At 38.5% G+C, this 16,945-nt stretch overlaps 1 protein-coding gene across 1 annotated transcript in view; it reads left to right on the top strand.

Moving 5' to 3' along the window:
• Positions 1 to 802: 802 nt before the first annotated feature.
• Positions 803 to 16,945, top strand: part of Phlpp2 (PH domain and leucine rich repeat protein phosphatase 2) — a 66,292-nt gene continuing 50,149 nt past the window's right edge. Inside the window, exons 1-2 of the mRNA XM_026399272.2 lie at positions 803 to 906; positions 7,547 to 7,827. Coding sequence (XP_026255057.2) covers positions 808 to 906; positions 7,547 to 7,827 — 380 coding nt within the window. The 5' untranslated portion in view covers positions 803 to 807. The remainder of the gene's footprint in view (positions 907 to 7,546; positions 7,828 to 16,945) is intronic.

The raw sequence follows: 16,945 nt of genomic DNA on the forward strand, positions 1-16,945 counted from the left end.
CAAAAGCTTAGATCAAGCAATTCTAATAATGGATAGAGCTGAGACTTGGAATCAGGCTGACGACAAATTTGGCCCACTGAATACAAAACTACCATCACCCCAGGAACAACAACAATAAAAAATGTTAACTTTTGAAAGATTTTTCAGAATTAGCATTGCAAATAATAAAATGGCTCACAGACATTACTGCTTGAGGCCAAGAACAGAGTTCCGACAATTTTACTACATGAGAAAGGGGAATTGAAATATGGCTGGGAAGGTGAGTGACGTTTTGTACACGAGGTTGCGGAAGGTCGTGAGCACCTCCAGTTAAAGGAGAGAAATACTGCTAAGATGAGTATTTTTAACAGTTGGTTCAATGACTTTGAAAGTGGGGGTGGTAGGCCAGTTTTGGAGTAGAAAGAGGAAACATCTCTGAGAGGGAAGTTCCAAGAGCCACCTTCGCAGTAGGGCTGCATCCCGTCGCCAATTGACAGGTGCAAGCCCCACCTGCCCCTTCTTCGACCACTAGGAGGGCGGTTAGCAGCAAATCCCACTCCCTATGCCCTAGCCTCCAAATCCAGTGTGACTGGCAGCGGAGGCCCACTCTGCAGTGATACCAGGTTCCACCCGCCCAGTGCTCGGTCGGCCGCCCGCAGGTAGGGATGTAGCTCCGCGGCGCGGGGTCGCGCCGCGCCCGCAGCTACGCAAGTCCGGCGGAGATGCGGGGGGCGGGGCCCGGGGCGGGGCCGTCGGCGGCTCGCGCGCGCGGCCGAGGCTCGCGCGCCGTCGCGCGGGCCAGGCGTCCCAGTGCAGCCTCGTCCGCCCATGGGGGAGGTGGAGCCGGGGCCCGCGGGCCCGCTGGAGCCCCCGGAGCCGCCCGAAGCGCCCGCTAACCGCCGGCCGGGAGGGATCCGGGTTCTGAAGGTGAGGCGGCGGGCGACTGGGCGGACTAGGGAGGGAAGGAAGAGGGTCGAGGCCGCCCCCGCCCCGCCTTGTGCCGGAGGCAGCTGGCGACCCCCGCCCCGCGTCAGCCAGTCGGTTCCGCGGCTCGACAACCCCACACCTGGCGCGGGGCACCACTGTCCGGGGCGAGGCCTTCGCCTGGGGGCTCCCAGCAAAGGCCTCAGCCGCGTCGTCCCCACCGCTGCCCATCCCTGGCCGGGCGCCACCCGCCTGGCAGGCCCACGCCTTCGGGCCGCTCGCCGCCGCCGCCGCCGCCGCCGCCGCCCACCGGCTCCTTCGCCTCCCCGCGCCCGCCTCTGCCTCCCCCGGCAGCTCCCGGATCCGGGGGCCGGCTGCTGGGGGCTTCGAAGGCGGGGCGCTCCTGGCTGGAGCGGGACTGCAAGTACGTAGGGTTCTCCCCGGACACCTGAAGACATCACCCCAGCGGGAGGATGGCGGCGGTGATTGGCCAGGCGCCGCGGTGTGCGCGGGCTGCGCCGGGTGGAGCGGCACACTCTGCCCTCGGGGCTTACTATCCAAGTTCCGACCCAGAGCCGGGCTCCGAGACGCGGCGGGGGAGGCGGCCCGCCCCGCCTGGAGGGAGAATCCCGGGAGGAGCTGCTTCCCGGGGACTCGCTGGGCGTGTTGCAGAAGGGAGGAGGGGCTGGGCCGAAAGGGGCATTCCTGCTTGTGGGAGCCGGGTTGACAGTCCGGGGAGACCGTAATGGGAAAGCGGTTATGCAACAGGCAGCTAGCGGGGTGTTTTGGCAGGAATCGGGGGAGTAGGAGGATATGAAAACATGTAGACAAGGGGTGAGTGGAACCTTGAAGGTGATGACAAGAAGTTTAAATGCAGAAGGCTGGGAGGGAACGGTAACGAAGTCTAAGGGGAGAGGTTTTAGGAGGCTAACTGGGTGTTCTCTACTAGCTTTTGAAATAGTTGTGGAGAAATTTTTCTGTAGGTCAAATGTGTAAACTAGGAGTCCTTCCAGAGGTGGAATGGAATTCCTCTAAGACTTATCTAGAAGAGGGATCGGCGAGATTTAAAACTTGCCAAAGGGAGGAAAGATCTGATGTGTTACAAAAATAGCTTGCAAAACAATGAAAATACATGATGTTAAAAAATACATTGTCATAATTGTTAACGTTGTCTTGAACATATTTTCTCTTTAAGGTCTTTGATAGGACATCACAAAAATGAGAAAAAATTAGATTTCATGGACCTAGTGACTCCATGAAGTATCATAAACCAGTTCTCTAAAATGTTAAACATTGTTTGTTAAGTTTTTAATGTGGTGACTTAAAAAGCTTTTCATCATTTACTCAGACTTCTTCATTAACCTTAAACCGATTTATTGAAATTTATTTACCATACATTGGAATACAATTTCCCAAAGTCTTTTGGATATTTAAAACTATAAATTCACAAAATGTAAATTGTGCATGAATTCAATAAAAACAGAAATTCAACTGCTTGGGTTATCAGGGAATGGCAGGTCTGAGAGCCAGGTAATGCCTTCTGGCCTAGCCTAGAAGGTGAAGAATTTTGGGATTTTTTTTTTTTTTTTTTTTTTTTTTTTTTTGGTGGTGAGGGAATTGAGAAATGAATTTTGTTGAAAACAATTTTCTACTGGTTTCCTTAAGTTCCAATTTGGGGACCATTTGAAAGAGTCCAGTGATCTTGATTCTAGTGCTGAGTTTCTGTTGTGAGAGGCTATCTCTAAGGCATTTGCATAGTTTGATTTACTGCACATAGTTAACACTTTAATCCTTGCAAATAAATGTGATGGTCATAAAGAATAGGTGCTAGGTGTTCCACATACAGACATTTTCTTAAGTAGCAGAGTGGCTGACTCTTTTTGTCAGCCACTGGAAAAGAATGGGTATGTAAACAGATGACTTTCCGAACTGGGAAGAAAGTCATAATTGCTCACATATTTTTCTCTGAAGATCCTTCAAAAAAGATTTCCAGGCTGCAGATGTAGCTCAGTGGTAGAGCATGTGCTTAGCATGTATGAGGCCCTGGGTTTAATTCCCAGCACCAATAAAACAAAACAAAAAATCTTTTCATTCTATTTGTAACTCTTTTTTACTTACTATCAAATAAAGAACATCATTTTTATCATTTAATATAGGTCTTCATAAAAATCCAGACTAGGTCAAGGTCCATCTTTATGGGGTTTTGGCATATTTCATTTAAACTATTGCTCCCTGTGACAAATATGGTGTTGCATGCCTGTAGTCTTAGCTACTCCGGAGGCTGAAATGGGAGGATCACTTGAGCCTGGAAATTCAAGTCCAGTCCTGTCTGGGCAACATAGTGAGACTACATCTTAGGGGAAAAAAAAAAAGTTTCTCAAATTGCTGAAGCATAGGATTAGTAAATATTTCAGTTTTTTGCAATTTCAAGATTATGGAGTTTTAAAACTCAGTCTGCAGAAGATATGAAGTTACAGCTAATCTAGTTGATGAGTGCCATGAGTTTTTTTTTTTAACAATAGTTTTAAGTTTTTATTTAAATAATGTGAATGAATGGTTTATAATCAATACCAGTTGGGTTTGTTGTTTTTCAGAGTCAGATTTATTTAGGAGAGCAGTTAAACATTCAAGGGAGATTGTAGGCTGTCTCAGGGAAGAGACTTTTGTTGGGGGTAAAGTAAAAAAATATATATTCAAGGGACAGTGTTGCCATTGAGGGACATTGAAGAGGGAGGGAGAAGCTTTGGGGAAAACCAAGGAATACACATTCAAGGGAGAATGCAGTCCATTTCCAGTAAGAGAAGCAGCCAATACCAAGACATTTTGATGACGGAAATATTTTTCCTCTTCCTATCTCATTTCACTCACTAAAATATTCCAGAATATTTATATTCCCAGAGATGAGTCTTTATTGTTTTAGTATTTCACACCCTGCTAGAACTCACTATACCTTGTTTTCACTATGCATATTTTAGAGTATGTGGGCACCTTTTGAACTGATTACAGGCCTCATATTCATCTTCATTAGTTAAAAGTGTAAAAGTGAAGCAGTAGGTTCTCAATTCATGGCTTATTCAAAAGAAGTTTTGCTTTCTAAAAGGATCTTTAAATCTTAAATATACTCTTCATACTCGTTTGTTGTGAGGAGTGATTAGAGTTATGCCCTCTTTTAGGTAAGTTTATGATAACAGCTTTTATATTAGAGTAAGGGAGAAAATTAAGTGTTTTCAATCCAGCAATTCCAGTGGAATCCTTATTCTAAAAGCTGAAGGTAGCTAGAGGATAGTATCATCTGCAGTACTGGTTGCTAAGAAGGCCTTTCCAGCAGTTCCTTGATGCTTTAGGCAGTGGAGTAAGACATTCCTGAGAAGAAAGAAGCATTAGGTAATTCAGTTATTGCTAATAATAGCAAAATAGTATGTCTAGATTGTCCCTGTAAGACTTTGCATATTATTCAGGCCTTTTTAGTGTCATTGATCAGATTCAGGAGATTCAAGCTCTAACTTAGCTGTTTGTCTTCACAGGGTAGAGTATATCATATGGGTTGGAGACAAATCCTCTGATTTATCTAAATAAATTTAGATAATTTATTAAATAAATTTATTTAAAGGATAACCAATAACATATTTACATATATTTTGATGAGGTAAAGTTCCTTAAGTAATTTAATAGTCTTAAGGGAATATAAGCACACTTACGAATGATTGGTAAAAGTTCTTGCAAAAAAAAAGTCATGTGTGAACTAATATAATACTTTCTGGGGGTTTTCTTGACAATTCTAAGATTGTGAAGTTCACTGGGCTGTTATTTAACCTTAGAGAGTTTTTTTTTTTTTTTTTTTTTTTTAAGAAACCCTTTGGCTGTGGACGGTGGCACATGCCTGTAATCCCAGTGGCTAAGGAAGCTGAGGCAGGAGGATCACAGGTTCAAAGCCAACCCCAGCAACAGCAAGGCGCTAAGCAACTCAGTGAGAACCTGTCTCTAAAGAAAATACAAAATAGGGCTGGGGATATGGCTCAGTGGTTGAGTGCCTTGAGTTCAATTCCTGGTAGTAGCCTCCCCTGTCCCTCCACCCCGCATGGTGTGGGGTGGGGCGGGGCGGTGGAAGAAAGAAAGAAACCTTTTGGTGGTTGTGGAATAGTATCTGCTTGGCCTTTCTCCCCACTTAATGTAGAAAGCAGAGCTTTTTTATGTAAATATTACTCTCTCAGTAGAGTACTTGATAGACCATTTAATGTTTCTCAAAGATTAAAAAGTAAAGAATATTCAAAATTAACCAGTAGTTAACCATTTAGTGATTAACATTATTGAATGGTACAAATATGATGGCCCTTGTGTGTATGAAATAAACACTTGAAAGCCCATTGTTAATTCTGAAATGTTCAGCTTTGAGAAAATACACTTGATGGCAAAAGAGAGGCTTATTTCCAACTTGTAGCAGGGATTTATCCTACTTCTGTAAAGTTAAATTCATAATATTCTTCAAGATCCGCAAAATGATGAGTTTGCCCATATTATCCTAAATGTAAACAATGGGGTCATTCTCATGCTTGCTTTTCTTTCTTTCCATGTGGGAATGCCTGTTAGCTTTTCCTTCCACTTTCTTTTAGAAATTTAATTTTAATTTGATTTTAACTCTCAATAATTTAATATCGGTGAAACTAGCATTTGCTTTGTTTGTAGGTATTGCTTTCTGTTTTTCAATGAAGCATAGTAGTGAAAATATTTTATTTACTCCCTTTCACTTTGTAGCTTATACAAAGAAAAGATTGTAGGGTTCCCTACAAAAATGGATAATGTTTTTCAGTTTGTTCAGCATCCTACCAGAGTTAATTGAGCTCAAGTACAGATTGGGTATAAATTCCTGTGATGTCAACTCAGTGTCTGCATATAACACTGTGATACTCTGTTAAGGTACTATAATAAGCTCAGTGGAGGAGAAGAAATATGGAATAAATGACAATATTTAGAAGGTGAAGAGGTTCTGCTAAGGAGAGAGTAGTGTCATTAATTCTTTCAAGGAAGCAAGGAAGTAGATAGAGATGGGTGAGTGCGATGTCTGAATAGAGTTAAAAGAATAACTTGTCACATGAACAGGTGGAAGGATTATGTTTCAGTCAATCACAACATTGTGGAATAGTGTATTTGGGGAGCTGTAAATAGTTGGATATGACTGAAAACAGAGTGAAGGGCAGTAGGAAATGAAACAAGAGAAGTGTGTTGGTTTACTTATCAGTGGAAATTTCTTTTTGATTAAAGAGAGAAATGGTCCATCATAAAAATAGAACAGGCAAATGTTGATTTATACATTTGTTATATTGGCTCTAGCAGTTGTTTTTGTTTTGAGATAGCTTGACTTCACAATACATATGTGAATTTCACATTCCTACGTTATCAAATGCAACATTAATTTTTTGGAACATGTCAGAAATGGAGAGACTATTTGTGCAATATTGTGCCAATACTGTACTTACTTATTTGGAATATGAAGCAGAGGGTTAGGACCCTAGATAAACTTTAAAATATTCATAAGTAGACATGTTCAGGCAGGCACAGTTACACATACCTGTAATCCCAGCTACTAGGGAGCCTGAGGTAGGAGGATCACTAGTTTGAAGCCAGCCTGGGCAGTTTAGTGAGACTTTGTCTCAAATAAAAAGTAAAAAGGGCTGGGGCTGTAACTCACTGGTAGGTCATCCATGGGTTCAACCCTAGTTCTGGGGATGTGGGAGACATGTACAAAAATGTTTATTGTAGTCTTTTTTTCCATCATGAAACTTTGGGGAAAACATTGAATACTGTCAGTATTACAGTGGTTAAATTGCAGTGTATTCATATAATGGAATATTATTTTAACAACTGAACTGGGTATATTAACAGATATATCTCTAAGTCAGTATTGAACCATATAAAATTGCAGGATGATGCTGGGGTTATGGTTCAGTGGTAGAGTGCTTGCCTAGCTTCTGTGAGGCACTGGGGGGTTCGGTCCCCAGCACCACATAAAAATAAATAAATAAGTAAACAAATAAAATAAAATTATTGTGTACATCTGTAACTAAAAATATTTTTAAAAAACTGCAGGGTGAAATATAAGTATGTTAAGATACAGATAAAGTTTTAAATCAGGTTAAGACAGTACTATAAATATTTATTAATATTCATGTATGACAAAAATGTATGAAATGATAAATACCAAAGACAGAGAGAGAGAGAGAGAGAGAGAGAGAGAGAGATAGGGGATTGTAGTGGGGTTCTGTAACTTCAACTATATGTATAGGAATGAATTGTATATATTTGTTTTAGAACAATGATTTGAACTAAATATGGCTAAATGTAAAAAAAAAATGCAAGTTGGGTAATAGGTACATAAGTACTTTGATTTTTTGTTTGTTTGTTTGTTTGGACACTTTACTGAAAAATAGAAGCAGGCCAGAGATCATCATAGATGGAAGCATGAACAGCTGGTGGAAAAGAAAGTTATTGTCCAGGTTAAGAATGGGCATGGCAGAGGTGGACGCTCCATAGGAGAAAGGGGATAGTGGAGCAGAACTGGTGAATATAAAATAGATGGGGTGAGGACTGAGCATGTCTAATTCAGTAAATGTTCTAGCTAATAATTTATTTTTCTTAATTTTTTTAGAGAAATATGAAACGAAATGGGAGCAGAAATTGTTTAAATAGGAGAAGTAGGTTTGGTTCTCGAGAAAGAGACTGGCTGCGAGAAGATGTGAAGAGAGGCTGTGTTTACCTTTATGGAGCTGACACGACCACTGCCATTTCAACTACCACTTCCTCTACTGCTTCCTCCTCTTCCTCTGACTTACATCTTGTCCTTTGCACAGTAGAGACACCAGCCTCAGAAATTTGTGCTGGAGAGGGAAGAGAAAGTCTTTATTTACAGCTTCATGGAGACCTGGTTAGGTGAGATCTGAATTTATCTACTGCAATATAAGTTGTATGTGTTTCTGCTTAGAAGTGGACTTTAGGAATTTAATCATGCTGGAACTTATATTGATTATGGAGTCAGTAGACTTGAAAAGATTTGTCCCTAGAATGCTGACTATGATTCTTGAATTTAGAAACTATCATGAAAGGAAACTGAGTTCTTTTATTTGGAATACACTAAAGGTCTTATATCTAAATTTAAGATAAGTTTTTAAAAAGTTAATTATTTTGAGACAGGCACTGTAGAGCATGCCTATAATCCCAGAGACTTGGGAGGCTGAGGCAAGAAGATCACAAGTTTGAGGACAGCCTAAGCAACTTAGCCCCTATCTCAAAATGAAAAGGTCTGGGAGTATCTCACTGGTAGAGCACCTCTGTTTAGTGCCCAGTACAGCAACAGAACAAAACAAAAGTTAATTATTTTAGAAATTATAAATAGAATGAAATTGAAATGTATAAAATGGTATAGAGTGAGAAGTAAGTCCTCCATTGTTCCCTGTGCCTCAGCTACCCAGACTTTTTCATGAAGGTGGCTGTTGTTACACATTTCTTATGCATTGTAAGGATATTCTGTGCTACTGTAAGCATATAGGACCTGGTCTCAAAATAAAAAAGAGCTGGGGATATGTGCTATAGTGCTTAGCATGCTCAAGACCCTGGGTTCAATCCCTAGTAATACACACAGAAGTTAATAAGCATATACATAGAGTCATGCATGAGTGTGTGTGTTCCTATGTATATATATTTAAAACTAATGATGCTGTATGCAGCACATTGTTGACTTAATACCACCAAGAGATCTTTCCCTATTAATATTTATACAGTTATCATTTATTTAGTGGCTGTAATAGTGTTCCATTTTATGAGTCCACCATAATTTTAGCCAATCAACTATTATGGCCATTCAACTTGTTACCAATTTTTTATGCTTACAAACAGTGCTGCAGTGAATGTCCCTGTATCTTTGATGTCCCTTATATGTGGATGTCTCTCTGTAGGATAATTTCCTAAAAGTGGAATTGTTGGATCAGTGATATGACAATTTATAATTTTGATAGGTATTCTCAATTTCTTTTTCATGGATGTTATATTTCCATGGATGTTATATATCCATCCAAATATAGAAGTACACCCATTTTCCCTTTCTCCAGAATATGTTAGTATTAAATTTTATATGTAGATACAGATATATGCATGAGGACATATCTGCTTATACATAGAAATGATTGTTGGGCCTCAAGCATTCGAGGCAAGCACTTTACCACAAATTATAACCCAAACCCCTTGACTGTGTTTAAATTAGAGAATCATAAAGTTAGCATTCCAAAGTCAATTCTTTCAAGGCTAGCTTAAGGCTAGCAAAACTGAGGAATTTTGGTATTTCATTGTTTCATGTTTCATTTCTCTTAATAAATGAAGTTGATCGGATTTCCACAGATTTAAAAGCCATTCATACGTTAAATGTTTTATATAAACATGAAGAAAAAGTCTTATAGTCTTATATTGTGCATGAATTCTTTGAGTTTTTTTTTTCTTTCCAAATCACCATTAATTCTTAGAATTAGACAAAATCAAATAAGAGTTCTTTAAATGCCTGACCATAGGTGTTTGGTGTTCCTCCTTCCCTGTAATAAAGAAATGTCTTGAATTCAAAGCTGTGGGTGGATTCATTACTATTGAAAGCGAGAAGGGAAGCTCCCACTTACACCTTGAAAGTGGTAATAATAGTAGCACCTCTAACTGAGCTAAAATTGATGTCGTTGTAAAGGTGTAAACTGGAGTTTACTGTGTATTCCTTTTAGAATTTGGACTAATTCTTGAAAAAGTAGATTAGCATTTGAATGTTTTCCTTGTTCACAGTTAACTACATTTCCTAAATCCATTTGTACAACAAAAGGATCAGACTAAGGGTGATCCTTAGGCTTTTCTAAATCTTAACACTGATTCTGATCTAATTTTATCAGGTGGAAAGCCTTGACCTAGATAATAGCTGCTAGTGATTGATTGAGTTCACTTATTTAAGCATGTGACTTACTCATGTGTTTTCTAATGTATATGTATGCAAAGATGTTAGGAATGTGGAAAACCCCAGTGTTGGTTTGCTAGATGTAATATTAGGTAGTAGTTGTGTAATTAAGAATTCAAATGTGGTATAGTTTACTTATGTAAATCTAAATTAAAAAGTAGAATGTTTAACTTTTCTTATCTGTACCCGAGGTAGAATGTTTAACTGTTTTTATCAGTTTATAATAACCCTTTGAAGATATAATTCATTAGAAAATAATGAAAACACAATTGAACAGTGGTTTGAAAGAATGGGTATTCTTTTGTTGCTGGAGTAGGAGTTTAAGATCTTATCCAAGTAAGAATAATGGTGATGATTATGATGATGATAGATCTTAGCTGACTTTAAGCGCTTGCTTGTGCCAGTCAGTGTACAAAGTGCTTTATACACATTTTTCATTAAATCCTTATAATAGGGGCTGGGGTTGTGGTTCAGTGGCAGAGTGCTTGCCTCGCACATGTGGGGCACTGGGTTTGATCCTCAGCACCACATAAAAAAACAAACAAAGATATTGTGTCCATGTATAACTAAAAAAAAAATTAAAATAAAAAAAATCTTTTTTTTTAAAGAGAGAGTGAGAGAGGAGAGAGAGAGAGAGAGAGAGAGAGAGAATTTTTAATATTTTTTATTTTTTAGTTCTCGGCGGACACAACATCTTTGTTGGTATGTGGTGCTGAGGATCGAACCCGGGCCGCACGCATGCCAGGCGAGTGCGCTACCGCTTGAGCCACATCCCCAGCCCAAAATAAAAAATATCTTTATAATAATTCCAAGGGAGGTAGTCTCATCCCTTTTAGGTGAGGAAGAGACTATGAGAGAAGTCCAGTTACCTGCTCAAGGTCAGGAAGGCATGACCAGGCAGTTGAAATACCTAATATTCAAGGTAGATGATAGACTTCCTTTTTTCCAATGAAGATCCTGCAGGAGAGGAGAAGCTGCCACAGCAGCTCCTTTTACTCAGGTTTACAGCTTAATCATGCCTATTTCAAGATCATCTGATCTCTTACTCAGCTGTTAATTGCTTGAGTTCAACCTTATATTATCTAATCTAAGGAGAAGGTACTTTCTTTGGAATAGCCCTTTATAAGATAGATGACAATCTAAGGGATTATTATAATTAAGAATCTTTTTTGATGAATTCAGAAATGTAGTATGTGTTCATTGACTATATATGCTTTATATATATTACCTGTTTAAATCTCAACAATCATATGAGTTAAATATTATGTCCCTCTTATCACTGAGGAAAATGAGGCTTAAGCCTTGCACTGAAGAATAATCAGCTGGGAAATGGTAGAGCTGGGATTTGAACCCTAGCATTCTGATGTCAGATCTCATTCTCATAACTTATATTGGTAACATTTTTTCCTAGATCTTTTTTTTTTTGACCATGCATTCACTTTGTCCCTACCTTTTTCTCCCTCCCTCCTTCTCTCTCTCTCTCTTTTGTGGCATAAAGATTGAACCCAGGGGTGCTCAACTACTTAGCTACATCCCCAGCCCTTTTTTTTTTTTTTAAAGCATTCATTTTTTTTTTAACCTTTATTTCTATTTATTTATTTTTTTATGTGTTGCTAAGTGTCGAACCCAGCTCCTCACATGTGCTAGGCAAGCGCTTTTCCACTGAGCCACAACCCCAGCACTCCCAGCCCTTTTTTTTTTAAACTGTAATTTTTTTATTCATTTCTTTTTAATTTTTTCTAATTAATCCCAGCCCTTTTTGTTTTTATTTTGAAACAGGGTCTTGCTAAGTTGCTGAGGCTGGCCTCAAACTTGTGATCCTTCTGCCTCGGCCTCCCAAGTAGACATATACTTCTTAATAATTTTCTAATAATTACATATTTGGGCTTATACCATATATTTAATTTTATATTCTCATACTTCACTTAATCATCTTAAATTCAATGTTATTAAAAATTCTTCAGATACTAGTTTTAACAGCTATAGAATATCCCATTTTATGGCTATACTGTAAATTATTTAAAATTGAGAGATAATATGCAATAATGCTATAGAGGTTAGATTCTAGAATGAGAGTGTATGGGTTCAAATTCTGGCTCTGACATTGCTATATAAATATATAATGATCAGTGCCTTGGTTTACTTTTTTGTAAGCTGGAAGATAATAATATTTACATTGTGTGAGTTGTTATGAGGATTAAATTATGTGTTATACAGATTAAATGAATTAATACATACCTGTAAAGTACTGCTTAAATTGTTCATTTAGGAAGCTTGTGAAAATAGATTTTGATTCAGTAGGTGTGGGAGAGGGCCTGAGATTGTATATTTCTGTTAAGTTCCCAAGTGTGATGTATTATACTTTGATTAGTAAGGGAGTACATGATGCCTGGCCCCTACCTTTTTCTATGGATTACACCCAGGGCCTTTCACATGCTTTGCATGTGTTCTACCACTGAGCTACACCCCAGCCCCAAGTACTCAATAAATATTTCCTATTAGGGTTGTTTCAAATAATTGAACTCTTTAGTAGTGTTGTGTAGATTAAACCAGTGCCTATAAATCTTTACATTTCTGATTTTTCCAGGTGGGGCCTAGAAATGGATTATAGGGACTAAAATCTTTGGTTTCTCTAAATCATTCTTTATTTCCTCAACTTTTTTTACATTCATGTACTTGTCACTTAAGTATGAGTGAAAGTTTCTGACTTAATAGAAGTTTAGCACTTAAAGGTGCTAAACTTTAAGCACTAGAGTGATACCTGTTAGTGAAAGTAAGTCTGCCCATTACTAACAAACCACAGTGTGCCCCCCCACCCCATTTACGTGGCGGTGGACAGGTTTTTTTTTTTTTTTTTTTTTTTAAGAGAGAGCGAGAGAGGAGAGAGAGAGAGAATTTTTATTATTTATTTTTTAGTTCTCGGCGGACACAACATTTTTGTTGGTATGTGGTGCTGAGGATCGAACCCGGGCCGCATGCATGCCAGGCGAGCGCGTTACCGCTTGAGCCACATCCCCAGCCCTGGACAGGTTTTTTTGATTGTCATAACTACTGGGGAGAGTCACCAGCATTTAGATTTAGAGGGTAAGGAATTGAGAGGGTTAGGGTCTTCATAGTGTAGGATAGCAAAGAATTGTCCTATGCCAAAAGCCAGGAACTTCCCACTGGGAATTACTGGTTCCATTCCCTTCCCTCCCCACTCCACCCCTTTTTAAAAAATTAATGTGAAACAGACCTAGAGTCCAGATTGAAAGTGCGATCCTCAGGCTGGCATGTGGTAGAGCTGCAGTTAGAACACCCACATCTAACTACCCGGTCTATTCCTTGCATTATTCTTTGTGACCCTTTCTTTTCTATTGAACTGTCAAGTGATAAATGATACTGTAGTAAGGTTAGTGTAATCATTGCCTTCTGTCTGAAGGGTTGTAAGGAGATCATATGTAATAAAATGGATTGACCTTTGATTCTTAGTCACCAAAATGACTTAAGATTTCTAAGTGTTTGATAGCCATCTTTAAGATAAGCTGAGAACTAATAGGATGTTTATAGCAGATGATAATACTCTTGCTATTTGGGATTGAGTTCTAGGTCCCTTTTCTGTAATTGACTTGTTGGGTAACTTCTGAGTCAGCAAAATTTTGTTTACAGTGCGCATGCACGCTCACTTTTTTTCTTTCCCTTTTTGCCATGCTGGGGATCAGACACTTGGCTTTGCACATGTTGGTCAAGTGCCGTACCACTAAGCTACAATCTCAGCCCTATTTACCATATTTTGAACTGAACTGATTACCCATGAGTACAGGAGAATGAGTTTTTTTGTTTGTTTTTGTTTTGTGCTTCATTCATATTTTTGTACTACTTAAAAAACTGTAAAAGAATGTATTATAAATACAAAATTGGAATATAAATAATTTATTTTGAAATAATTTTTAAATATTTTAATCCTTCTGAAATCAGCATGTATCTTACTGTTTATGGTAGGTCACAATTTAATTGGCAGTGTTTTTTCTTCCTTAATGGTTATTCTGACACCATAGGGTTTACTGCAGGGTACTTCTGACACTGATCCCCAGGGTTAGTGTTGACTTCAAATATTAAAGGGCATGGTCCTGCTGTGTGTGATGTTGCACGTCTGTAATCCAACCTACTTAGAAGACTGAGGCAGGAGGATCCTAATTTCCAGTTCAGCCTAGGCAACTCAACAAGATCCTGTCTCAAAATAAAAAATGAAAAGGGAGGGGTATGTAGTTCAGTACCAGTACCACTGGGCTTCAGTACCCAATACTACTAAAAATAAATAAATAAATAGAGGACATGGGTCCTATTAAGATTGCCCTATTCCAGCTGCTCTTTGAGGGTCTCCAGGCCACTTGTATTTCTGAGTAATTGTTTACAGATTTGGAAGTTCCTACAACCCCCTTGGATTCAATAATTTGGTGAAAAGACTCACAAAACTCAAAAAGTTCTGTACTTACAGTTACAGTTTTAATATAAGAATACAAATCAGAATCAGCCAACTGAGGAGATACAGGGTGAAGTCTGGAAAGTCCCCTGTGAAGAGCTTCTGTGCCTTCTCCCATTGAATCTGGGTCTGTTACCCCCTGGCACTTCACCAATCAGGAAGCTTTGCTGAACTTCAAATGTTTATTAGGGCTTCATTACAAAGCCATGGTTGCTTGGATCATTATCTATGTGCCTGAACTCAATCTCCAGCTCCTTGGTTTCCCTACCCAGGTCAAGTTGGCACCAATCCTCAACCTTTCGTGACTGGCTCCCATCCTGAGTCACCTTGTCTCCTAGCTAGTAACCTAGCATGGGGGGGGGGCGTTTAAGAAACTGTCAATAGCAAAGATACTCTTCATTCAAGATTTAGAATCTATCTCCAAGGAACCAGGAACAAAGGACAATAATGGTGCATAAAACATTGTGTGTCTTTCAAATGATGGTATATTAGTCATTATAAAATAATGATAATTTTAAAACAACCTTTTTAGGTTCCATGGTATGGCTAAGTTGACATATGAAGTGTTTTGAGCTCTCTTCTACATAAATTATTTTGGTTGCATAAAATATGTTTGTCTAAAAGATGATTGATTTTGTAATGAAACTGATACAAGTTCAAAGACTGATGTCATTATGTACTTGTTGTGTGACTCTGAATCTTGTGACTCTCCCAACCTCATTTTTCTTATTTGCAAAATAGCCATGGTTTTGTAATATTTTAAATGCCTTCAGCAGTGTCAAGTGTAAGTATCTGTATTATCATTTGAATTTTTCATGGTATTGTTGATTTAACATTTGCAGATTTTATCTTTGTAGGTGGAAAGGAATTGAGTTTTAATCCGAATTTGATATAGGAATGCCACAGTGTTTTTTTCTTAGGTCTTTGATACTATGTGTTACTCCATGTGTTGAATTTTAATAGTTTGTGCTTTTGCTTTCTACCATTACTAGAACGTTTTTTTGTGTGTGTGGTGCTGGGCATTGAATTCAGGGCCTTGCACATACTAGGCAAATATTGTACCTCTGATCTACATCCTCAATACATAATTAGAACTCTTGTGAAATGATACTTAGAATGAAATTTACTCTTACATGTATCTTAACTATGTGCACTGTTCAGAATAAGAAATATAGAAAAATATTACTGTTGGCTAAGAGAGACAATCTGCTGTTGATACATTGCTGCATTGTGTGGCTGTTTTTTTTTAAATTTTTTTTGCATTGTAGGTGGACCTAATACCTTTATTTTATTTATTTATTTTTATGTGGTGCTGAGGATGGAACCCAGGGCCTCATATGTGTGAGGCAAGCACTCTGATATTGAGCCACAATCCCAGCCTGGGTGGCTGGTTTGATGAGAAATAATCATATGCACCTATATTCAGATTTACATGGATTATAGTATTGCCAACCTAAAGCAGTATTACAAGTAGTTCAACTGCTAAATGTAACTTTTTGTTGCTAGCATTACTATTTTTCTACATTATTCTATTTTGCAGTATATAATTTCTCTTTGATTTGTGAGAAACTTAACAAATAGTAAATTACTAGCCTGTTAAACTTTTGGAACTTTGAAACAAAAAATTGAGCTGTAAGCATATTATAGCATTTCCCTCCCTGATACTCTACTCTCTTAAGCACATGAGTTTAATGAGTAAATGGAATTAATCTCTCATTTTACTTGTTTTTGTACTTCTTTAAACGTTACTTATTTACTCATTTATGCTAAATTAATGAGAGCAGATATGGAGGTCTCTCTTTTTTTTTCTGCCATCAGCGAAAATACTTTAAGTACAAATATGTAAAGAGGATTTCCAAAATTTTTTAAAAAATATTTTTAGTTATAGTTGAACACAAAACATTTATTTTATTTATTTATTTTTTTATGTGGTGCTGAGAATCAAACCTAGTGCCTCACACGTGCTAGGCAAGTGCTCTACCACTGAGCCACAACCCCAGCCTGAGGATTTCCAAAATTTACAGAGCCTTTTTTAGGCCAGGGAATTTGATCATGTAAAATATGTAAATTAGTGTTTCCATTTCTCTAAGTTTTCTAGAGAAAAATAGGAAAATTGAACAAGCAAGAGTTAGCTTGAAAGTATAATTATTTCTTGGTCCTGAATATGTGATCATTATATGGAATTATAGTATTTAAATACATTGAACTCTATATCCTTCAATAGTAGGGTTTAGGGGAATTTGAATTATATTAGGAAGATGTCTTGGATATTCCAGAGATTCTTTTTCTATTTCTTTCTTTTTTTTTCTTTTGGTAGTGGCAGTCAAACCCAGGGCCTTGCACATGCTAGGGAGGCATTCTACCACTGAGTTACATCTCTAGACCTTTTTTATTTTGAGACAGGAGTCTTGCTAAATTGCCCAGGTTGATCTTGAACTTGTGATCCTCCTGCCTTAGACTCTTGAGTTAGCTGGGATATTAGTTATGTGCCACCATGCCTGTTTAGGTGACCTGAGTTCTAAAAGAGGGTGATAGTCACGTGGCCCATTTTGATTCCTACAGGAGTCTCTTCCAGCATATTTCTGATAGATGGCTTGCTAGTTCTG

This window comes from Urocitellus parryii, chromosome 15, assembly GCF_045843805.1.
Source record: "Urocitellus parryii isolate mUroPar1 chromosome 15, mUroPar1.hap1, whole genome shotgun sequence".
Taxonomy (NCBI): Eukaryota; Metazoa; Chordata; class Mammalia; order Rodentia; family Sciuridae; genus Urocitellus; species Urocitellus parryii.